The sequence below is a fragment of the Pelophylax lessonae genome (assembly GCF_965119305.1).
Source record: "Pelophylax lessonae genome assembly, chromosome: 2".
Taxonomy (NCBI): Eukaryota; Metazoa; Chordata; class Amphibia; order Anura; family Ranidae; genus Pelophylax; species Pelophylax lessonae.
Genome location: NC_138769.1, coordinates 688,273,366 through 688,298,266, shown reverse-complemented (window position 1 = coordinate 688,298,266; position 24,901 = coordinate 688,273,366). Strand labels below are relative to the sequence as shown.

Sequence of the window (24,901 nt, the reverse complement as noted above, 5' to 3'; positions counted from 1 at the left end):
GGAGGGAAGGGACACCCCCCCCCCTTTTCATGCAGCACACAGGAACAGAACTGAGGCTGTCAATCACAGGCTGTGTGCTGGAGCTCTCTCCCCTGTACCCTTATTACCTCTTGATGTCAGGGAAACTTGTCAGAAGTAATTGATGTTGATAGCAGAGAAAGGAGGTAACAGATAAAAAAGACAGTGCTCTGGATTGAGACAAATACACACAATAGAGGGATATTTTTTGTTCATATTTCATGTCTGAAGTTTACAGCCACTTTAACCACTTCAGGTCTGGAAGAATTACCACCCTTAACCACTTAAGCCCCGGAAAATTTTACCCCCTTCCTGACCAGGGCCTATTTTGCGATTCGGCATTGCGTGACTTTAACGGACAATTGCACGGTCGTGCGACGCTGTACCTAAACAAATTTGACGTCCTTTTTTTCCCACAAACAGAGCTTTCTTTTGATGGTATTTGATCACCTGTGCGATTTTTTTGATCATGCGCTATAAACAAAAAAAGAGTGTAAATTTTGCAAAAATAACAATATTTTTCACATTTTTTTTAATTTTCCCCCCAAAAAAATGTAAAAATCAAAATTTTTTAACATTTTAGGCCAATTTTTTTTTTTACCATATGTTTGGTAAAAAAAATCGCAAAAAGCGTATTTTGATTGGTTTGCGCAAAAGTTATTGCGTTTACTAACAAAGGGAAAGATTTTTGTCATTTTTGTTGTTTTTTTTTTTAACGCGTAATGGCGGCGATCTGCGATTTTTTTTTGCAGGACTGCGACATTGGGGCAGACAGATCGGACCCTTGACAGACATTTTTGACACTTTTGGGGTTACCAGTGACATTACTACAGTAATCAGTGCTATACATATGCACTGTTACAGTAAAAATGACACTGGCAGTGAAGGTGTTAACTTTTTTTTGAGAGGGAGGGGTTAAGTGTGTCCCTAGGGGCGTGTTTCTAACTGTGATTGGCTGTGGCTTGAGGTGTAAGAACAGAGATCAACGGTCCTACATAGCAGAACCGTATGATCACCATTCTTACACAGGGGAGACTGACAGGCGGCTTTGTTTACATTAGCCGCCTGCCTTTCTCCCGGTGTAACGGACGATCGCGCGATGTCAGCCGGGCACACGCGCGGGAGAGTCCTTGACCGCGCGGGAGCTCCCTAGAGCCTCACAGGCTAGTGACGTAGCCCTACGTCGCTTTGCCTGTGAGGGGCTGAGCGCCGCCGTAAATAGTCGTGCGGCGGTCGGCAAGTGGTTAATGACCAGGCCATTTTTTGTGATACGGCACTGCGTTACTTTAACTGACAATTGCAAGGTTGTACGACGCTGTACACAAATAAAATTTATATCCTTTTTTTTTCCCACGAATAGAGCTTTCTTTTGGTGGTATTTAATCACCTCTGAGGCAGACAATTTTGAAAAAAAAAAAACAATCTTTTTACTTTCTGATAAAATATCTTTGAGTTCAGCTCATGAAATATGGGGGCAAAAACAAAAGTGTGGAGTTTATAATTTTGTTCAGTGTATAAATGCTAAATAATGGTGAATTTCAAAATTAAATCACAGCAGAAGACAATCTGCAGAAGCCGGGCACTGGATGTCCACCGGCACCCGCCGATCATCGGTAAACTGCACAGAATGGGGATCTGCTTACGTGAACAAGGCAGATCCCTGTCCTGACAGGGGGGAGGGATGGATTCTGTGTTCCTGCAAAGCAGGGACTCAAATCCATTTTTTCGCCTAGTGAAAGCACCACACATAGAAAACCCAAACACTGGCTAGGCATACAGTTAACCAGTTGATTGTCCTAGATGTTAACCCCTTTCCTGCCAGTGTCATTAGTACAGTGACAGCGTATATTTTTTAGCAATGTATTAGTGTCACTGGTCCCCAAAAAGTGTCAAAAGTGTCAGTTAGTTTCAGAATGTCTGCCGTAATATCGCAGTCGTTGATCTCCGCCATTACTAGTATAAAAAAGAAAATTAATAAAAGCTCTTATAAATGTATCCCATAGTTTGTAGATGTTATAACATTTGCTTAAACCAATCAATATACGCTTATTGGGATTTTTTTTTACCAAAACTATGTAGCAGAATACATATTGGCCTAAATTTATTAAGAATTTTTATTTTTTACAATTTTTTATTGGATATATTGGATATTTTATTGGATATAAAGACCAAAATGTTGGTCTTTTTTTTATGTGGATTATGCTCGGGCGGTGGTGTCTAGATGGAGGTTTGCCGACATCCCTAATATTATGTGGCAAGAAAAGGTTCCCCTATGTGCGGGACTTTTTAGGCAAAGGACCATCAAAGTAGTAATAAGAGTATAAGCAAAATTTAAATAAAAAATCAATGGTATAAATGTATTCAAATGTAGAGAGAATGTTATATTAATTAGCATACATTGTGAGTTAAAAACAATACAATATACAATGCGGTGATGATACATCATATCGGAAAACTGAACAACGAAGGCGTGAAAGATCTCCCAAGACCTTGACGCGTTTGCGGGTGACAACCCTTTATCTGAAAGGTCAGTTGGGGTACATTTCACGTGTCAGGTTTCCGGGAGTTCATAACCGCATATGTATAAGGATGCTGCGATTTGAGGAAGTCGCAGCACTAAGAAGGAGCACGCCAATAAGGGAAGGGGCTAGAATAAAGCAATTCCCTACAACATCCTTATAATGGGAACGGGGAAAGGTGTAAGCGGCAGTAATAAAGCCCGATGGAATTAAAGTGCTTGATTGAATATTATTGTGTTGAAGCCCTCGATAACCTATCTCTCAAGGATCCCACAGGGTAGGTGACCAAAAGATGTACAGGTATCTGGGATTCGCATGGTGTTCTTTATTATAGTATTGAAGATATAGGACAAAGTAGTAGTGGAAGAAATACTCCTTCCACAAACTATGCGAACCTGAAGTGAATCAATGGCCACACAAGTGTAAAGAAGGGCTGTCTCACGGTGGAGTACTGTGCAGGCTTCCCCGGGCGCGACCTGTTTATAGCACAAAATTAAAAAATGCAGAGGTGAGCAAATACCGCCAAAAGAAAGCTCTATTTGTGGGAAAATAATGACATCAATTTTATTTGGGTACAGCGTTGCACGGCTCTGCAATTTTTATGGTAAGTAACACAGTGCACTATCACAAAAAATGGCCTGGTCATGAAGAGGGTTAAATTTTCAGAGGGGCAAGTGGTTAATTAGGACAGACTTGGGACAGGCTCACTCTTCCATTGTTCAAAAAACCTTGCAGTCAGCCATGACACCCCTCTCCTGAGAAACAGCTAAAACGTAAGAAATATTTAAAAGAAAAACAAAATAGGTCGCCTGTGTAAATGGGTATACATAACAAACATATAGTGGGCTTCCTGCAGTGACTAATGTGCAATCCAATCCATAATAAATTTTCACTTTTAGCGGATAGACTCACAGGATAAACATAAGTAATAAAAAGATCAGACAATAAACAGTAATCATCAGACTGCTCAACACATCAGTTTTTGCTTCATCTGGGTGCAGAGCCCCGTCCAGTAGAAAAAAAAAGCATTAATTTTTATTAAAAGCATATGTGTGCCTACGAGGAAGCAGCTGTAGGCCTTTGTGTAAATGAAACCGTGCTCCTTTTTTAATATATGAAATTAATTTTTTTTTTAAAGCCAAATGACAAATTGTATTCTTTTTATTGCTCTGCAGATGTCTCACAGCTTGCACAATGAACTTTTGAAAGTTTAATTACTACAGATCTCTGTATCTTCAAATGTTATCAGAAAACACTTCGACTTCACAGTTTCCATTTCACACTTTGGACAAATTTTGTGAAATCACTGACATTTTCTAAATGTCACAGCAAGCGATGCTCTTTGTGGTCTGGGGGAGTGTATCGGGTGGGCGAGATAAACAGAGAGTACAATCGTTTTAAAATTTAAGGACAATGCTAATGATGTTTGTCTCAATTTGACTGAGACTGGGGGTCTGTATTGAATAAGGTCCCTTTCACACACTGAGTCCGTCGGACGGATTCCCTTTTTCTCAGCGGGGGATCGAGCCGCCGATCCCCCGCTGAGCAGGAGGATGACAGCTGTGTCTCCACGCTGTGTGCGGAGACACAGCTGTCAGTTCCCCATGCATCTCTATGGGGGAAATTGGATGGGAACGGACCGTCGGTCCGTTCTCATACGATCCCCTCCGATCCGATCCGCTGGACGGATGGAAAATAGGGTTTCTATCCGTCCAGATTTGACGGATCGGATTGGGTCGGATGTCAGCGGACATGTCTCAGCTGACATCCGACGCCCCATAGGAATGCATGGGGGGACCGTTCAGATGCGCCAAAAAAACGAACAGGCGGATCTGAACGGTCCGCCTGTGTGAAAGGGGCCTAAAAGTTTTGGGATACGCTCCTGGGTTTTGGGTATATTATAATAAGGCTTACCTGTAGACACAGTGAATATCTCCTAAACTTGCACCATTTAGGAGATATTTACCAAACATACAGCCGGTGACGGTACCGGCACATGCGCTCGGAAGGGGCGGCATCCTCCTGCCGTCCACTCGAGCCGAAAACTCCTGCGCTCATGTGCGGAAGTGACCTCTCCGCGGCTCTGGCCATTCATACAGCCGGAGCCCGAGAACCCAGAAGAAAGACCAGGTGAAGATGGCAGCGCCAGGGATCCGTGACAGTGCTGCGTGGGAGGGATCTACTTTACAGGTAAGTCTGTTATGTACTAGTAGTATATCGTCCAAATTGTCCTCTCTGCTCCTTCCAAGACCTCCTGCTCTCTAGCTCCCAAGTTACCTCCCCCCATGGTCGCCTCCAGGACATCTCCAGAGCTTCTCTCATCCTCTGGAACTCCCTGCCCCAGTATGTCCAGTCAACTCCTACCCTGTCCCCCTTTAGGCGATCCTTGTGTAGCAATACCGCCTAGGGAGCTGCTGAGATTGGATTCCCCCTGGGTTACCCATAGCAACTGTCCATAGAATCTTATCACTTTAGTGCTTGGCTCAAACAATTAACGGTCCAGGGGATTTGGGTTTTGTATTTTATTTTAGAACTTGGATGGGAGAAGGGTTGAGTGGGATACTCCAACTTGAACTATGCACAATTTCAGAGGACAACTGATTGCAGAATGTGGCAAGGCCGCTGCTTCACTTTGCCACTGAAGTGAAGATGAAGAACATGGACTCTTTCTAAGTTACTCTTCAGGGTCAGACTTGGCACCCCCTTTCTCACTGGTTGTGTGTGCTGAACTCCTGTCCACTGACACCTCGCTGGAGTGGTCCCCTTCCTGGGCAAACCCCTGGCAAGCTCCCTGGTACTTTTTTCCTCAGGTTGCTCTGCTCCCAGCTCCACTTGTCAGCCTCCTGGACCTCATGGCTCAGCCCCACACTCTCACTCACTCAGCCGACTTCCTGTGACCACCTTCCTTGCAGACAGGAGGAGAGAATAGCCGTCACCCTCCTCCTGCGACCTGGCTTCCTGCCCAAAGACACCCTGTCACATGTGCCTCTGGCTTTTATGACCTATCCCAGGATGCATCACTTCTGTGCCAACCCTCTGGGACAGCCACAAAAGCATGTGTCACTGGCTGAGTTTCCTCCACTGTCCAACAGGCTTCCCAATTGGATACAGTGGGGACACTCCCTCAGACCAAGTGAATCACATATGGACACATGTAACAGGCCTAACTACTGATCAGGCTCCCCTGATAAGCCGGCAGAGCAAAACTATGCTTTTCCTAGCACCTACCGAGGAGGATGCTACACTTGAAAACCTTATTCAGGGAAGCCTACCCCAAATCCACCCAAGAACTGTATTCGAGTTACCTTCATCAGATCATCCCCTGCAGCTATTGCCTTTTGTACCACCTCCCCTTTCCCTTTAGATTGTAAGCTCCATGCGTAGGGCCCTCCTTTTTCTTCTGTATTGAACTGTATTGTAATTGGGCTGTCCCCATATACATTGTAAAGTGCTGTGTAAACTGTTGGCGCTATATAAATCCTGTATAATGGTAATAATAATAATTATGACTTAACACTGCAGGGGGGCCTGCTTTATTTATATTTTAGTGGCAGTTTACTACTGCTTTAACTGCAACTGCAGAGGCAGCAGCTAGGGGTGAACACATGCCACAGCCATGATGCCTTTCTTCACAAACGCAGCAGGAATTATACCCCCTGTCAGTTTCAAGTGAATGGACTTCTTTGCAAGCCCCCCTGCAACCACAGGGCGTTTGGAAAGAAAAGGAAACCTCGTGCTAGTGCAGGGTTCAAACGGTTAAAGCAGGCGATGAGGAGGCGATAGAACGCCTCTTCACTTCTTGTTAATTGCTATCTGAAGAGTGATCTCCAATGTGAATGAGCCCTTATTAAGCTGCCTAAGTGATTTTTTTTTTTTTTTCTAATTTAGACCTTTTGCACACTTAAAAACGCTGCTTTTACAGGCATTTGAGCTGTTTTAATCTCTGCCTATAAACTTTAATATTCATATTCTGGTTAATGAAATTAGTGTAGCACCCTCCTAGGTAAGTGCTAGTGAGAAAGTATAGTTTGAGCTCTGTCTGCTTATCAGAGGGACTGCAAGTAAATCTATATTTTTCTCTTCCTACTAGAGAGTAGAGGGTCTGTTAGTGAGGTCTGCTCATTCTGTTAAGGATGCAACTCATTCTGTCTAAAGAATGTTTCACACTGGTCCAATAGGGAGGCATGTTGGACAGTGGGAGGAAACCTGACAAATGATTGCACAGGCTTATGACACAGTCCTGATGATTGGCAGAGAGAAAGTGCCTCGGTGCATGTTGGAATACTGTATAAAAGTCAGGAGCTTACAGTCTTTCCTCTGGATAGTGGAGTCCCCGAGGGAGGAGGCGGCTGCTTCCTCCTCTGTAGAGGTGCCATGTGTCCTCAGTGGGTCATCCTGAGAGCCTGGGGAGTAGCAGTGAGGAACTAAACCTGGAGGTCCACAGGTGCTGACTGAGAGGGGAGACATTGAAAGGTTCTGTCTCTGCAGTACTCACCAGACACCGTTTCTTTCCATCCACATAGGTTTTATTGCAAGCAGTAGGTATAGCAGACAACAAAATGTGTCAGATGATTAAAATATGGTATCTACAGGTAAAAACATGGTAATGTGTTCCCGCATGCGAGCAGATTGTATAAAGGCCTAGACAGATGTGGCCATTTCTATCCTCACAAGCATAAAGAAAGCAGGAACAGGAAATACATCATAAATGGGAGGAAACAGGAGGGAACACAGAAGGGAAGTACAGAAAGCAAGTGCAACAACCAAAATAACCACAAGATGGCAGAATATTAACCAAATATAAATACATTACCACAACTATGCATTATATTATAACTTACATATTGGTGTAACAGCACAATCAGACTAAGGACATCTAGTGGCAGAAAAAAAATGTAATATGAAGAAAATATCTGGATTGAAGCCAAATGTGCCAGCAAACCTGGTTTTGTTATTTTCATATTTTGATGGGTCATTTATTTGATATTTTTTCTTGCATAGGTGTGCACTTAAAAAACTTAGGACGGGCTGTAGTAAACAATTGTTTAATACAGTTAAAAAACAAAGCACTGTAAAATCTGATTTATAATTGTCTTGCAGTTCTGATCCTATTAGAAAAGATTTGGGGTTGCATTTTAAGGACAGTCCTTGTCCTACAGGAGAACACATTTCAAAAGGAAATGTCATTAGGGAGGATCTTCACCCTGGGAATTAAAAAAAATAAATAAAAGTCAGCAGCCACAAATACTGTAGCTGCTGACTTTTATTAAAGGACACTTACCTGTCCAAGGAGGTACTACTGTTAGGGGCTCCATTAGAAATAATTTTTCTCACTTATTGTTCTGGGGACAACTTTTTCACCAGGAAACTGTTCAACAGCAACAAAGACAGAAGTAAAACGTTTCCTAAATTTAAGTAGGGGAATACTAGAACCATTGTCATTATAAATGTTTCTTTACTTTCTGTTGGTGAAAGGTTTTCCCCCAGGAAAATAAAAAAATGGCTATAGGAAAATGTAAGATATTTAGTACATTTTGTGATAAACAGACCATTAAAATGAATAGTAAACAGGTGTATCATGTGATTTTTGTTTTTGTGCCATTGTAATACATATTCTCTAGGGAAAATCTGTGTTCTTGAAGCTTCACCATCAATTATGATTGGATGAAAAAAATAATAAATAAAAAAATCTGTAAAATGCATTGTAAATAGTAAAATCCATTACTGATCCTACAGCTGCAGGAATAGTCTGTAGACGTCTAGCATAACACCTGTGATCCACTGATTGCAGTTGCAATGATTTGCAGATCATTTGCAAAGAAAAAAAAAAAATGGAAACAAATGCAATTTATTTTCTGTAAATATATGTGCAATTATTACTTAAATATAAAAGGTTGAGTGACCCTTTAACCGCTTGCCGACCGCCGCATGACTATTTACGTCGGCAGTCAGCCCCTCACAGGCAAAGCGACGTAGGGATACGTCGCTAGCCTGTGAGGCTCTAGGGAGGGAGCGTGCGCCGCCGGAGGCGCGCTCCCGCGCGGTCACGGACCACCCCGCGCGTGTGCCTGGTGGACCCGATGTCCGCCGGGCACTCACGATCGTCCGTTAGAGCGGGAGAAAGGCAGGCGGCTAATGTAAACACAGCCGCCTGTCAGTCTCCCCTGTGTAAGAATGGAGATCAGACGGTTCTACTATGTTGGACCGTTGATCTCTGTTCTTACACTAGTAGCCACAGCCAATCACAGTTAGAAACACGCCCCTAGGACACACTTAACCCCTCCCTCTCCAATACAGTTAACTCCTTCACTGCCAGTGTCATTTTTACAGTAACAGTGCATATGTATAGCACTGATTACTGCAGTAATGTCACTGGTAACCCCAAAAGTGTCAAAAATGTCAGTAAAGGATCCGATCTGTCCGCCGCAATGTCGCAGTCCCGCAAAAAAAATCGCAGATCGCCGCCATTACTCGTTAAAAAAAAAAAACAACAAAAATTACAAAAATCTTTCCCTTTGTTAGTAAACGCGATAACTTTTGCGCAAACCAATCAAAATACGCTTTTTGCGATTTTTTTTACCAAACATATGTAGCATAAAACAAATTGGCCGAAAATGTTAAAAAATTTTGATTTTTAATTTTTTTTTGGGGAATTTCATATAAAAAAATGTGAAAAATATTGTTATTTTTGCAAAATTGACGCTCTTTTTTTGTTTATAGCGCATGATCAAAAAATCGCACAGGTGATCAAATACCACTAAAAGAAAGCTCTGTTTGTGGGAAAAAAACGACGTCAAATTCGTTTAGCTACAGCGTCGCACGACCGCGCAATTGTCCGTTAAAGTCACGCAGTGCCGAATCGCTAAATAGGTCCTGGTCAGGAAGGGGGTAAAATCTTCCGGGACTTAAGTAATTAAATGCATGCTTCAGTGTACAGTATGTAAGATATATGCAGAGATAAATGTTAATTTATGCCCTTATAAGTAAAACCTTTAAAAAGACTGGAGACTCCATAGCAGTGATCAGTAACTGAACCTGATACAGTTTAGCCAACACAATGCTAGTTTATCTTGTAGACATTGTACTTAAAATTTTAGCTCCGATTTCAGTAGTGAATTTGTCTCTATACAGTAATAACTCCCTCTGTGTCTGTGCAATCTGAAACTTTTTTTTTTTAATAATGTGTAATTTTAAAAATAAGAGTCAGACAAAGTAGAAAGTTAGTGAGGAGCTGAAGAAGGGATTTCATTGCCCTGTATACTACTGCTGGGTCCCCGGAGTTCTATATTAATGTCCCATAGGATTCTGAATTCCACTTATTTATTTCCCAACATAGTCCGCGCTTGGCAGCTGTTTCATGAATTTGAATTTATTGAGTTTTAAGGCTACATGGACTTTTCTCACATTTCCTCTTTCAGAGTTTCAGTGACTTATGAAGAGACATAAGGCTCAGTTCACAAATTTGTATTGCTATTTTTTTTTATTTTATTTTTTTATTGAAAATTGATTTTTCCGTTCACTAAAGGCAGTACCATGAGGATCAGATGCATTTACTGTATGCATTTTATACTTACCACATCATAGTTACATAGTTAGGTTGAAAAAAGACACAAGTCCATCTGGCTCAACCAATAAAAAACAAAAAACAGTAAAGAAAACCCAACCATACAATCCCATATACACAATCCTATACCCGCAGTTGATCCAGAGGAAGGCGAAAAACCCCAGCAAAGCATGATCCAATTTGCTACAGCAGGGGAAAAAAAACTCCTTCCTGATTTCCTGAGAGGCAATTGGATATTCCCTGGATCAACTTTACCTAAAAATATTAGTACCCAGTTATATTATTTACACCTAGGAAAGAATCCAGGCCTTTTTACAGCAATCTAGTGAGCTGGCCAGAACCACCTCTGGAGGGAGTCTATTCCATAAAATTCCATCATGTTATTTTAGCAAATTTTTAATATGTATAAAATGAATTTACAAAGATTATTACGTGAATTATTGCTCTTGTAAATACTACTAGTTTAAAGGGTAACTGCTTTTGTAGGAAAAATACAACAAATTAACAAAAAAATTATATAATATATACAATTGCTATAGAAACAATATTGTAATTTAAAGTGGAATTAAATCCAAAACCAATAAGGTAAAATATTGCAGTTTACTAGTCATTAGATGTAGTGGCTGCATTCGTTTTACATTGGACCTGATGCAGACTTTAAAAAACGTTGATTTTCTTGAACGGTCAGTGACTTTTTTCTGAGATTCTGATAGCATAATGGACAGGTACCTTCAGGGTTTTAGCAGAAGTCAGACTGAAGAATTGTGAGCCAGTGACCTGCTTTCATTTTAGTCCTCTTCCCATTGGAGCTACATTATTTCTTTACAGCCATAGGCACCTCCGTATTCGACCAATTGCTGCTGAATTGGCTGAAATTTGTGCCATGAGTGGCCCTATAAGTGCCATGCAACTTAACAAAAGTTAGTTTGCAAATTGAGTAAGTCCATTGGAAAATGACTGCCCAGTCAGTAACTGCATCCTATCAAATGCAGTCACCGTCTTGCAGTACCAAGGCTGTCTGAATATAATAGCCAGGAGTGGAAATTCCTCCATCCATGTTGTTAGCGGGCTAAACAAGAGAAAATGGAGCCATGGATGGCTACCGTAACATTGAAAGTCTTTTTCATTGACAACAAATTGGTAGGTTTTAAAATCCCTCCCCCATTTTATAGATACAGCAATAAACATTTTGTCCTTTGATACAACCTATACAACCTCTAATACCTATGCAGTAAAACAAAGGGTGTATGTCTCAAAAGGAACTTATTCACTGTACAAAATAAATAAATAAATAAATATATATATATATATATATATATATATATATATATATATATATATATATCCATTGTAAAATGACTGCCCAGTCAGTAACTGCATCCTCCTATCAAATTCAGTCACTGTCTTGTAGCACCAAGGCTGTCTGAATATAATAGCCAGGAGTGGAAATTCCTCAATCCATATTGTTAGCGGGCTAAACAAGAGAAAATGGAGCCATGTATGGCTACCGTAACATTGAAAGTCTTTTGCATTGACAACAAATTGGTAAAACCCCTCCCCCATATTATAGATACAGCAATAAACATTTTGTCCTTTTGATACAACCAATACAACCTCTAATACCTATGCAGTAAAACAAAGGGTGTATGTCTCAAAGGAACGTATTCACTGTACAATATAGATATAGAAATAAATACAATTAATCAAGAAGAACTTATTTAACACCACATATATTGCCTTATTGCTCCAGTAAAATGCACACGTGTCTTTATATTGTAATTGCAAATAATAAACCACTCGTTCAGCTCTGTAACAAATTGTCATGAGTGACCTGATCCTTCACACCTCACTAAGCAAATCATCTAACACGGATGACACGCAGTACCCTGCAATCCATCTTGTAACAGAACGTCCTTGTGTTTTAAAGCTGTACTGAGCGTGATATATAAATTGATGTGTCTGAGTGCCACAAAATTGGATAGCTAAATGTTTCTACTATTATCATGAATCTAATGCTGTAACTTTTTTTTTCTCTCTTTTTTTTTTAGGTAACACTGCAAACACATTTAAAATTGAGCCAGTGTTGGGCATCATCACTGTTGCCAAGGAACCAGACATGTCTACGATGGGTCAGTTTGTGCTGTCTGTCAAAGTAACTGACCGTGGAAGTCCACCTCTTTCTGCTGCTGCCATTGTGAGGATTTCACTGTCTTTGTCTGACAATTCCAACCCAAAATTTACACAGAACGAGTACCAGGCTGAGGTTCAAGAAAATGTGGATGTAGGAACACCAGTTGTATTAGTGTCAGCAATAAGCCAATCCACACTAGTTTATGAGATCAGAGTTGGAAATGCTGAAGGAGCCTTCACAATTAACCCCTATTCTGGAGTTGTAACAACTCAAAAAGCCCTTGATTATGAGCAGATACCATCATACCAGCTCATTATTCAAGCTACAAACATGGCAGGCATGGCTTCCAACACCACTGTCAATATCCAGATTCTTGACCAAAATGACAATGCACCGGTGTTCCTCAGTTCCCAATATTTTGGTAGCATCAGTGAAGCAGCCCCAATCAACAGCATAGTTCGGAACTCTGACAAATCTCCATTGGTCATAAGAGCAACCGATGCTGATAGCAACCAGAACGCCTTGCTTGTCTACCAAATTGTCGAATCAACAGCCAAAAAGTACTTCACTGTGGATTCTAGCACTGGTGCAATTAGGACTATAGCCTATCTGGACCATGAAACCATAGCATATTTCCACTTTCATGTGCATGTAAGAGATAGTGGAAGTCCCCAACTCACTGCCGAAAGTCCAGTTGAAGTTTCTATTGATGTAAGTGATGTTAATGATAACCCTCCAGTGTTCACAGAAGCAGTGTTTGAAACAACGTTACTTCTACCAACCTATGTCGGTGTTGAAGTCCTACAGGTCAGTGCACGTGATCCTGATTTAGCCATTCCGCCAGAGCTTAGTTATACTCTAACTGAAGGAAACTTAAACCATTTTGTAATTGACTCTAACAGTGGAGTGATTACCGTAAAAAACAGCAGTTTATCTAAAGATCATTACATGCTAATGGTCAAAGTATCAGATGGGAAATTTTATAGCACTGCCATTGTAACCATATTAGTAAAAGAAGCTATGGACAGTGGTCTACATTTCACCCAAGACTTTTATTCAGCATCTATAGCAGAAAACACCACTAATGTTACAAAAATTGCTGTGGTGAATGCAGTGGGTCATCGCCTCAATGAGCCCATAAAATATACAATATTGAACCCAGGAAATAAATTTAAGATCAAATCTACTTCTGGAGTTATACAAACCACTGGAATTTCATTTGATAGAGAAAAAGAGGAGGTCTATGAGCTGGTAGTAGAAGCAAGTCGGGAATTAGATCATCTCCGCGTGGCACGCGTTGTTGTCAAGGTCAATATTGAAGATATAAATGATAATGCTCCATATTTTGTAGGTCTTCCATACTATGCTGCTGTACAGGTTGATGCTGAGCCTGGGACTCTCATCTACAAAGTAACTGCCATAGACAAAGACAAGGGGAAAAATGGAGAGCTAACCTTTTATTTGGAAGATGATTATGGCCATTTTGAAATTGACAGGCAGAATGGCAGTGTGACATTAATGAAAATGTTTGATATCTCCAACTTGGAGTACATACTAATTGTAATTGCCAAAGATCTTGGTGATCCTTCTCTATCGGCTTCTATTGAGCTTCCAGTTACCATTGTCAACAAAGCCATGCCAGTATTTGATAAGGCCTTTTATACGGCTACAGTAAATGAAGACGTTGAAATGAACACACCCATATTAAGTATTAATGCCACAAGTCCAGAAGGGCAGGGAATTATTTACACAATAGTGGATGGAGATCCGTTTAATCAGTTTAATATAGATTTTGACACTGGGGTGCTAAGTGTTGTAAGTCCATTGGATTTTGAATTAAACCCATACTTTAAGTTGACTGTACGAGCCAGTGACTCACTTACCAGCGCACGGGCTGAGGTTATCGTTGACATCAGTGTCAATGATGTCAATGACAACCCTCCAGTGTTCCAGTTTTCATCATACAATGCAACTCTTTCAGAAAGCTCTTTGATTGGGACACCAGTCCTGCAAGTTGTTGCCACGGATGCAGATTCTGATAATAATAAAGTTATAAGATATAAGATTTTTCAGGACATGTTCAACAACACTGATTCATTTCATATTGATAGCACAAGTGGTTTAATACTCACAGCTAGACTACTAGATCATGAAGTGTCACAGCAAAGTATCCTGAAAATCAGGGCAACGGATAACGGTTTCCCATCACTCAGCAGCGAAGTGCTAGTTACAATCTACATAACAGATTTAAATGACAACCCTCCAATTTTCAATCAGTTGATTTATGAGTCTTACGTCAGTGAGCTTGCACCAAGAGGACATTTTGTCACCTGCGTCCAAGCATCCGATGCAGACAGCACTGACATTGATAGATTGGAATACAGCATTCTTTCTGGAAATGATCGCATGAACTTTGTTATGGATAGCAAAAGCGGTGTCATCACTCTATCTAGTCACCGCAAGCAACAAATGGAGCCAATGCACAGTTTAAATATTTCTGTCTCCGATGGACTTTTTACCAGTACGGCACAGGTGCACATAAAGATTCTCGGAGCAAATCTTTTCAGTCCTGTATTTGCACAAAGTGTTTATGTGACTGAAGTAAGAGAGAATGCTCCAGTAGGAACTAAAGTAATTTATGTCAAAGCAACCGATGGAGATTCGGGCATATATGGGCATGTTACCTACACAATAATTAACGACGTAGCCAAAAACCGATTTTACATTGACTCATTGGGGCAAATTGTTACAACAGAGAAACTTGACAGAGAGAATCCACTTGAGCAGGACATCAATATATTTCTGCGTGCTTTGGATGGTGGAGGGCGAGCTGCCTTCTGCACAGTCCAAGTTCTAGTTGTAGATGAAAATGACAATGCCCCACAGTTTAAAGCTACTGAATATCGAGCAAGTGTTAAGGCAGATGTCGAGAAGGGCCACCTTGTCACCCAGGTCCAAGCCTTTGATGCAGACGATGGAGCAAATTCCAGAATTACTTACTCACTTTACAGTGAGGCCTCAGTGTCTGTAGCAGACCTTCTGGAAATTGATCCAGACAATGGCTGGATGGTTACAAAAGGCAGTTTTAACCAGCTGAAAAATACGGTGCTTTCCTTCTTCGTAAAAGCTGTAGATGGTGGAATTCCAATGAAACACTCTCTTATTCCTGTGTACATTCATGTTGTCCCGTCAGAAACCATCCTACCTACATTCACCCAGCATCAGTACACATTTGCAGTGCCAGAAGATACCGTAATAGGAACTATCATAGATTCCTTTCAGCTTACCCCAGTCCAAGATGCACTGTTCAGTACAGTCAACGGTGAATTTCCTGAAAATAACAAGGATAATATTTTTATCATTGACAAAGACAGTGGAATGTTAAAACTAGACAAAAAGGTTGACCATGAAACAACACCAGTGTTCCATTTCAAAGTAGCAGCCAGTGCACCTTTAGATAAAGTGGACATCTTAATAACAGTTGATGTGGAAATCAAGATCTTGGATCTAAATGACAATAAACCATTTTTTGACTCCACACACTATGAGGCCGTAATAATGGAGGGTATGCCTATAGGAACCAATGTTATGCAAGTGAAGGCATTTGATGCAGACTGGGGAGCCAATGGGCAAGTCACTTACAGCCTTGTTTCTGAGAGGGAAGGAGACAAACTTCTGGAAACATTTACTATTGATTCAAACAATGGCTGGATCAGCACACTTAAGGAACTAGACCATGAGAAAAATCCAACTTACACATTTACTGCGGTAGCATCTGACCTTGGAGAAACACTTTCTCTTTCTTCTTCTGCCATTGTTTCAGTAACCATCACAGATGTCAATGACAATGGTCCAGTTTTTGATCAAGAAGTGTACAAAGGATCTATAAAAGAAAGTGATGCTCCAGGGGAGGTGGTGGCAATACTCAGTACTTGGGATGATGACACCTCTGATATTAATCGTCAAGTCAGTTACCATATTACAGGTAAGTCTTTTTTTTTTTTTTACTATAGAGAAAGATTAGAATATCTTGACTCAAAAAGATTTCCTTTCTCATAGGAAAAATCTGGAAATGCTTATTGTGCCTAAGAAGTACCTAAATTGACCATTTGTCTTGAATTCTCCCTTAAAAAGAGCAGTTTCTATGCCTGGTCCATCAATCTCATAGCTGTATTTCTGCATTGTGAGATTATGTAAAGCACTGTTGTTTTGTGTTTGCTATGTTCATGAAATTTGAAATGAGATCTGATGATGGCACTACTATGCTGCTAACTGTTCTCCTTACTTACCAATCTTATCGATTGGTGATTTCTGCAACTCTCCTGCTGCTTTTTGGATTTTACCACACTAGTTATCATGGGGGGCAGTTCTGACATGAGAAAGCCCTGCTTAACTGCCAAGATGGCTGCCTCCACATAGCGACAAATTGCAGAGCAAGGCATAGTAAGTCAGTAATGGCAAAATGTCTGGTGATTAGCCATTGAACCTTTGCCTCTGCTTGCCTTTTTAGGCACAATTTCTACAGTGTTTGTTCACCTAACTGCAGAGTTGTCCATGCTAGAGCTTATCTTTTTCTTTAAACTCTTCACTTCCACAGGGGATTTAGCTAGAGGCCTGGCAGTCTTTTTTGATCTCACCTCTGCACTTTTGGAAATAAATAAAAAGCCAATGTCATAATCAGTAAATACAGGCTTTACATAGCTGAAATCACCAAATACCAGCACTGCCACATGAAAGAAATAGAGTTGCATAATCCTCATACCCAGAAGTACTGGGTATTTCCTTTTGTTCCTGGAGCAGCAGAAAATAAAGGAAAGTTGAGTATATGCAGGAGGGCCCATTAAAGAAAACTTACTACTTGAGTCACAAGACTCCACAGAGCAAGACGTTGTAAACCGAAACTCGCCCCTTAAAGGGTTCCCATATTCAAAGCTATTCTACTGGTCTCACAGGGATACATAAAGGGTGGATTTACTAAAGGCAAATAGAGTTGCAGTTGTTCCAGAACTTAATAAATGAGCAGAGAAGCTCTGACGACTACCATCATCCAATCACGTGCAACCGAAAAATGCTGCTTATTATTTTACTTGCTTGCGATTGGGTATTATTTGCAAAGTGAAGCTTCACCTCATTTATTAGCTTCACCTCATTTATTAAGCTCTGGAGCAATGAATAAAAAGGTTAGAGAGCCAAGATCTGGACATGAAAAAGGTGGCAAGATGCTGGCTACTCTTGGTAAAAGGGTGGATTTGTTGAGGGGGGCTCCTGACAGGTGAGCACAAGTTAATTAATCAACCATATATTGACCACATACTAACAAATACAAATAACTTTTATTAAATTGTTAAAACAGTTAAAAAGAGACAACTTCTCATGATAGCAAATACGACATATCCATAGTAGTCTCAACCATACAACGGGACAGGACTGACGCGTTTCGCCCTTGAGTGGGCTTTCTCAATGACCACGTTGAGTCCCAGGTAGACTATTACGAAGAAAAAGATATGTTATTAATTTTCAAAAATACATACATTTTAATTTACATTTCATACAGCATTTCAAATTTTCTTAACGGTAGCTCTTACATATATATTTAAATATGAAATTTCCAAGTATTAATTTATGCTCACCACATTATAAATAATGTTGAACAGCGATGCAGGAGAGCCAGGAGGTCCGGTCATTGATCATACGCATGACTCCATACCCATCCTCTGGAGCAACTGCACTTGCAGAATGCAGTCTATTTGCCTTCAGTAAATCAACCCTAAAATGTTCAAAGGAAGCAGGATTGTAAACCTTTTCATAAAACTGCTTCTGCAGGTTATCTTTGGTTTTGTCTACATTTTGAGATGTCTAGAGCTTTGTCATGTGCCGAATGGAGGGCTTACTGATTGGATTGGCTTATCATTCTCTTCAGCAAAAATTATGTGACCAAAATACCATGACCTTCACAGCTGTGTATCTTCATGCATCAATATATCCTTATGTGTACAGTAAGTCCCCTACTTGCTCGTAATTCCAGCAAAGATCAGTGCTTACAGACTAAGGCTGCCAGCACTGATCAGTGTGTTCTGGTGGGGGGAACACATTAGCACAGCTGGGGAATTTGCTGCACCAATATTGAATGTGTTGGTAGGTACAGCGATCTGTCAGTTATTTTTTTTTTTTTTCATTCAGCCCGCTGGGTTGAATGAAAAAACTGTGCAAAGATGTTTGCATCTTTGAAAGTTCACAACTCGAAGGTTCACATGTAGAGGACTTACTGTAGATCCACTTTTTGGCCCCAGCAGATATTTAAAAAGAAGGTGGTCATTCATTTCAGCCCATCAGCATCGACTTATAATTGAAATATCATTTTTAGGTTGACTGACCATTTCATTTATTTTTTCAGTCAATATACTTTGGTAACAGAAAGACGTACCAGAATATATGGCATACCTAAAAATAAACTGCAAATTGTTTTTTTTTTTTTTTACAAGCCCTGCCAGTTTATGCTGCTGGAGTTGGCAGCTTCTTTAAACAAAATATACATCAAGATTAAGCAGTGGAGAATGCAGAGTTCTCCCGTTGATTCATTGCACCTGGATGCTTTGTAGAAATTTAGAAATTGGCAAGCAACATGTTAATTTGATCTACAGTAACGGGCCAGGACTCTGGTATTCTGCATAGTGCAAGTGATGAACTGTTTAACTTTTGGCTTCCAGTGAATGCATAAACAGATTGTACGGAGTGTATGTAAATAACAGGAGGTAGAACTGGTACAACCAGGATAGGAATCTGGCCTCCGGGGAACAGAACACTGAAGGTTCTGTAAAGTAATCTGTGTTGTGATGTCTGTTCTGCTTGTGATGACAACTAACGGTGCATATGTTAACTGAGGGCTCCCTAGCCTGTCAACGACACACCAATAGGAGTGCCAAGGTTAAATGGCTTTATAAACACAAGTCCAGCTTTCATTAGAGACCTAGTTCTTCTTTCTTGACATGGATTTATTGATTTAATGCTTTAAGGCCTTGTTCATTTGAGTACCAAAGGAAGCCCTTGGCAGCTGCCAACCTCCACCCCAACCTGGATTAAGAGAACTTGCTAAGCCAGACATCTCAACACACACTTTGCCATCGATTGGCACGTCACTTTTCGCTAACTCATTTGGGCAGTGTTGAAGTGCATCTCAACAAAGGCTATTATATTGTGGGTTGGAGGATAGTCTCCTTCATCCACCATTATGGTTTTTCCAGTTTTGGATAAAGTTGTGAAGCTTAGAGTCCATTTATTTATTGCAATCTGTGTGCCCAATGGACATATCTTCACTTACTTCCCGCCCCTTGATTACCCTGAGGCTGGATTCACACCTTTGCATTTTTGCTAGATACATTTTTAGTTGAAATGAATGAAAACACATCAAAATGCATCAATTTCAATAAAAAATGCATCAGGAGGAAATATGAATAGGTCTGAACCCAGTGTCCCCAACAGAGACAGCAAATTGCCCAACTCCAGCCAAAATGTATTTGTTTCCTCTAACTTTCTGAGTGGCCCGAGGGACAAGAAGTGGGGGCAAAACCCTCAATGGGAACAAATGCAGTAATCTACTATATACACATTGTGGGATGTCAGCTCACATATGTGGAACTCAGACCAACCATAAAAGTACATTTGGGAGCTTTTTGCCCACTTTTGTGGGCTAGAGGAAGTTCTTTAACAGAAGGGTTGCCCTGGCAGCGGTACCAGTATCATAGAGCTTAGAACATAAATGCATCAGCCTCCTGGTTAATAAGGTCAGCTCTAACCTTTAGTCTAGCTCCACATAAACTGCAAGTTTTCCTCTCAGGCTTTGGCCTGTTGAGGTCACTTGTCTTTCACGCCAGATAGGCTGGTATCCAGAAATACGCTGTGCACAATATTCTCCATGGAAGGATGGAACCGTGAAATTTAGTCAGTTCCCATAAATTAAGGCGTGTGCACACCTACACAATTAGTAAGTGCTGGTCACCATCAGAATCAGGATCCAGGCTTGGATGCTTTATGCCTCCCCCCAAAACCTTGCAAAGTCTCTGGGCTCCAGGACCCATTCCAGACTCAAAACAAGCATCCCAAAGCCCCTTGACTCGAACGGATGAGAACCCTGGGGGACATCAAACCCTTATGCATAGCTCCTGAAAGTCCCTGATTTCGAGGGACTGTCCCTGATCTTGAACAAAGTCCTTCTGTCCCTCTTTTCTCATCATTTGTTCATCGCTTTAGTCTTACCCTATATAGTGATATATAAAATGCCCTTTTCATCTTTCAAAAAGTGTTTCCAAGTGTTAAACCTTTAATCCAATTTCTAAACTGCTGCATTTGTAAATTTCAAAAGCCAGTATAAAAGAATAGTAGTGGTAAAAAAAGCACTTGTGGGTTTAACTAATCATTTTTTTTAATAATTCTTCTTTAAAGGGGCTTGGCAGGGGGTCTGTCCTGTGCTTACATACTTTTGCTAATAGGTGTCCCTCATTACCATCTCATAAAGTTGGGATGTATGCTTATGACAGTCTGCTTGTCTTGTCAGGACATATACAGTATCAGCCTAGAGTGTCATAGTGGGTTCAATAACACAGGAACATAAAAATGGATCTCAATATGTGGTCCAACAGAGCCAAGTCCCGGTTTTTTCTAGATGGGCCAACGTGATTTCCTGCATTTATTGTAACAATGGTTGAAATCAGCCTTGAAAGGCTGGAGAGTGTCTGGAAAAATGTAGGTACAAAACCTGGACATTATACTTTTGGTATAGAGTTAGAAAGAGTTACAAACATTCACCCAGGTTTTAAACATTTTTTCAGTTGAATTCAGTAAAAATGTGTGAATCTTGGTTGAAAACATTTCTAAATAGACCCCTAAATTTAGCAAATGATTTTTCTTTTTTTTTTTTTAAACCATATGGAGGTAGGTATACATTTGAAGAGAGGGAGGGAAGGCTAATTTAGGTCAGTGAAGTGGGGCAAAGAGAATAAGTGGATTTGTGCACTCTCGTTGCTTGTGGAAGTTCATATATTATCATTATTTTTATTACTGGAAGCTTATAACTGCTTTATGTTGCAGCCCTGTGCGAAATAAATGGGGATGGATAATTAATTTATACCTCATAAAGTTTGTCCTTCCCACTACATAATTGTTAAAATGCGTACAATTCTTTCTGTTAATCATCTTAATTAATACCCGCTGTATGTTTTTTTTTTCTGTACATAAATCCTCATTTTTGCATTACATTTTACCTTTTTGACCTCCACAATCTACATGGAAAATTACATGTTTCTATAATATATAAATATTGCAATAATTGCTAAAACCACTGTAGAAGTGCAATTTATCAATAAACAACTTGAAAGCATAACCAATTAATGCACATCTCACTTTCTCTGGAATATGCTGTCAAAGCAACTCTGAAAATATGATATTGACATCCAGTGTTTAAAACCTACATTGCTCACTCAGGTTTGATAAGTATTATGTATGTTTCTTTGCTGTCATTGATGCTGTGGTCAAAGGTTACCTATGAGTAACAGTTGCTGGTCTGTCAACCATCTGATCTCGCACACACTTGGGGGAATTCAATAAAGCACTTACAGCACTTTCCTGGCAATATGACCCATTTGAAATTGGCTGTACCAGATTCAAAACGGCATGTCACTGGTTTCAGTAGCTTCATTGAAACATGCAACAGACAGGAGGTTCTTTAATAGAACTGCTTTTGGCGCTATGGTTGCAGTAACTAAAAAAAGAGTTGTCTCCAGTTCATAAATACCAAAACTAGGGATATTTAACCAGTTCTGGACCGGAAGGATTTGCCCCCTAATGAACAGGCCATTTTTTGCGATTCGGGACTGCGCGATTTTAACAGACAATTGCGTGGTCGTACGATGCTGTACCCAAATAAAATCTATGTCCTTTTTTTTCCCTACAAATAGAGCTTTCCTTTGGTTGTATTTGATCACCTGTGCAATTTTTATTTTTTATGCTATAAACAAAAAAAGAGCAATCATTTTGAAAAAAAAAATATATATTTTTCACATTTTGCTATATAACATTCCCCAAAAAAAATCTAATTTTTTCATCCTTTTAGGCCAATTTGTATTCTGCTACATATTTTTGGTATAAAAAAAAACCCCGCAAATAGCGTATTTTTATTGGTTTGCGCAAAGGTCATCGCGTCTACAAACTAGAGGAAAGACATGTCATTTTTATTTATTTATTTATTTTACTAGTAATGGCCGCGATCTGCAATTTTTAGCGGTACTGCGACATTGCGGCGGACAGATCAGACCCCTAACTGACATTTTTGACACTTTTGGGGGACCAGTGACATTACTACAGTAATCAGTGCTAAAAATATGTACTGTTACTGTAATAATGACACTAGCAGGGAAGGGGTTAACCTAGGGGTGATCAAAGGGTTAAATGTGAGCCTAGGGGATGTTTTATAACTGTATGGAGGAGGGACTTGGGAAATGATCACAGAGACCTGTGTTCCTATATAGAAGGATTAGAGGCACTCTGTGATCATTTCAGAGAGAGCAATGATCGCGGGTGCCCGGTGGCAATCGGTGCCGCTGGTCCCGTGCATCAGCATCCCCGCTGCCTAGTGGGGGCGGGTGTGCGAGTGTCTCCAGGACCACTCCCACAAACCGACGTGCGCCTACGTCGGTTCGCGCAGCCGAGCCAGCCTGCCGCAGTAAATCTGCGCCGGGCGGTCGGCAAGCGGTTAAAGAAGACCAGGTGTTGAAATTTTATGAATGTGTATATAGATTGTGCTGCCAAAAAATGTGATTCAAGATTACTAAACAGTTTGCCACATGTAAAAGTGCAAAAAATAAATAAATGAACAACAACAGAAAATACAATGAGGCTCCGTTCACATCTAGGCGTTTTTGGGGAGTTTTTCTGCTCTAGGATCAGCTCTCAAAACGCCCAACAAGACAAATCCTATTCATTTCAATGGCCCCTGTTCACATCTGAGCGTTTTGACGCTGTTTACAAAACGCCCAACGCTCAAAAAAGTACATGAGCTTCTTTTTGGGCAGATTACAGGCGTTTTCCATTGGTATCTATTCAATCAAAAAACGCCTGCACAAAAAACGCCTGTAAATCGCGGTAAAAATCGCGGTAAAATCGCGTTAAAATCGCGGTAAAAAAACGCTCGAAAACGCTACGCTCAGGTGTGAATGTAGCCTTAATGTCAAATGTATCAATAATGAAAGTACCCATTCAAATAATAAATGCTTAAAAAACAAAAGGTAGGTGAACTGGTGCTGTTAGTGTAGCACTGCCCTCTTAAGGACTGCTGGATTTTCACACTTTCGGGCCCCCCTGGGTTACCGTTAGCAACTTTGATATTCACAGTCTATCATTTTACTTCTTGGTTCAGTCAATAATTAGTCTAGTGTTATGTAGTTGTTTTGTGTTTTATTTATGCGTTCTGGATGGGAGAAGGGAATAGTGGGATACTCCAGATTAACTACGCACAAGACTTTGGAGGACATTTATCTCTTGATATAGCCAGGCTGTTGATCCACCTTGCCACTTGTATTTAGGGTTAAGTCTCTTTCCAGATGATTTGATGAACTAAAATTATCTTCAGGACACTCTCCCAGTATCCTCTTTCTTGACCACTGACACCTGTCCACTAAATATCCTACTCAGGTCAGGCCCCTTGACACGATCCCCTGTACTCACAATACTGTTTTTCTAAGGTCTCCAGTGTCTTCCCCTCAGTCAGCTTTTCTGGACCCCTGGGTTCAGCTCCATTCCTCTGGCCCTAAGGACAACCTCCTGATGCCACGTGCCACTGCTACAGAGGAGGAGGCAGCCACCACCCTCCCTCCGGGACTCTTCTCACCAGCCAAAGACCCCACAGCACATGTGCTCCCAGCTTTTATACAGTACCCCAGAATGCACCGAGACAGCCTGTCTCTGCCAATCACCAGGACTGTATCAAAGCCTATGTATCCATTGGTCAGGTTTCCTCCCACTGTCCAACATGCCTCCCTATTAGACCAGTGTGAAACACTCTCTAGACTCAATGAATCACATACTGAGGACATTCAGCAGACCTCACTCACAGATCCTGCTCTCTGGTAGACAGAAAGCAATATAGAATTTGCCTGCTGCTCTTCTGACAGACAGAGCCAAAAACTATACTCTCTCACTAGCACCTACCTTAGGAGGGTGCTACATTAGTAACAGATAAACATGGGATCAGGTGACCCCAAATTGATATACACTCACTGCAATGGATGGACATTCTATTACTAGCATGGGCTCACTGTGCTTTTTTGGCAGCCACTTGGAACAGGACCTGGAAGTAAGTGGAGATCACAAGCATTCTAAGGTTGAGTGCATGGAGCCTTGCCTGTGTTTGCCCTCAGAGCTGCAAGTGTGAAGTGTCAGCCAGGAGGGATAGCCACAGTGGGGAGAAATAGGCATACCAAAACACCAGGAAGTGTCATATGTTGAAGATTTTATGACCATTTTCTAACTCTACTTGAAAGCAAAGATCACCTAGAATGAAGACAACACTGGTCAGTTATATAAACTTGCTTTACCATGCAGAATTTATTTTTTTGTAGGTCATAGGTCTCTATACGTTACTTAATTGGTCCACTTACATGCTTGCATTTCCCTTCATTT

General features: G+C 40.7%; 1 protein-coding gene across 4 annotated transcripts in view; it reads left to right on the top strand.

Annotated features, from left to right (window-relative positions):
* The window catches only part of FAT3 (FAT atypical cadherin 3), a 1,063,130-nt gene that overhangs the window by 872,155 nt on the left and 166,074 nt on the right, over positions 1 to 24,901 (top strand). For all 4 annotated transcript variants that reach the window (XM_082246652.1, XM_082246650.1, XM_082246651.1 and 1 more), the window contains one exon: positions 12,150 to 16,217. In XM_082246652.1, the coding sequence (XP_082102778.1) occupies positions 12,150 to 16,217 (4,068 nt within the window). The remainder of the gene's footprint in view (positions 1 to 12,149; positions 16,218 to 24,901) is intronic.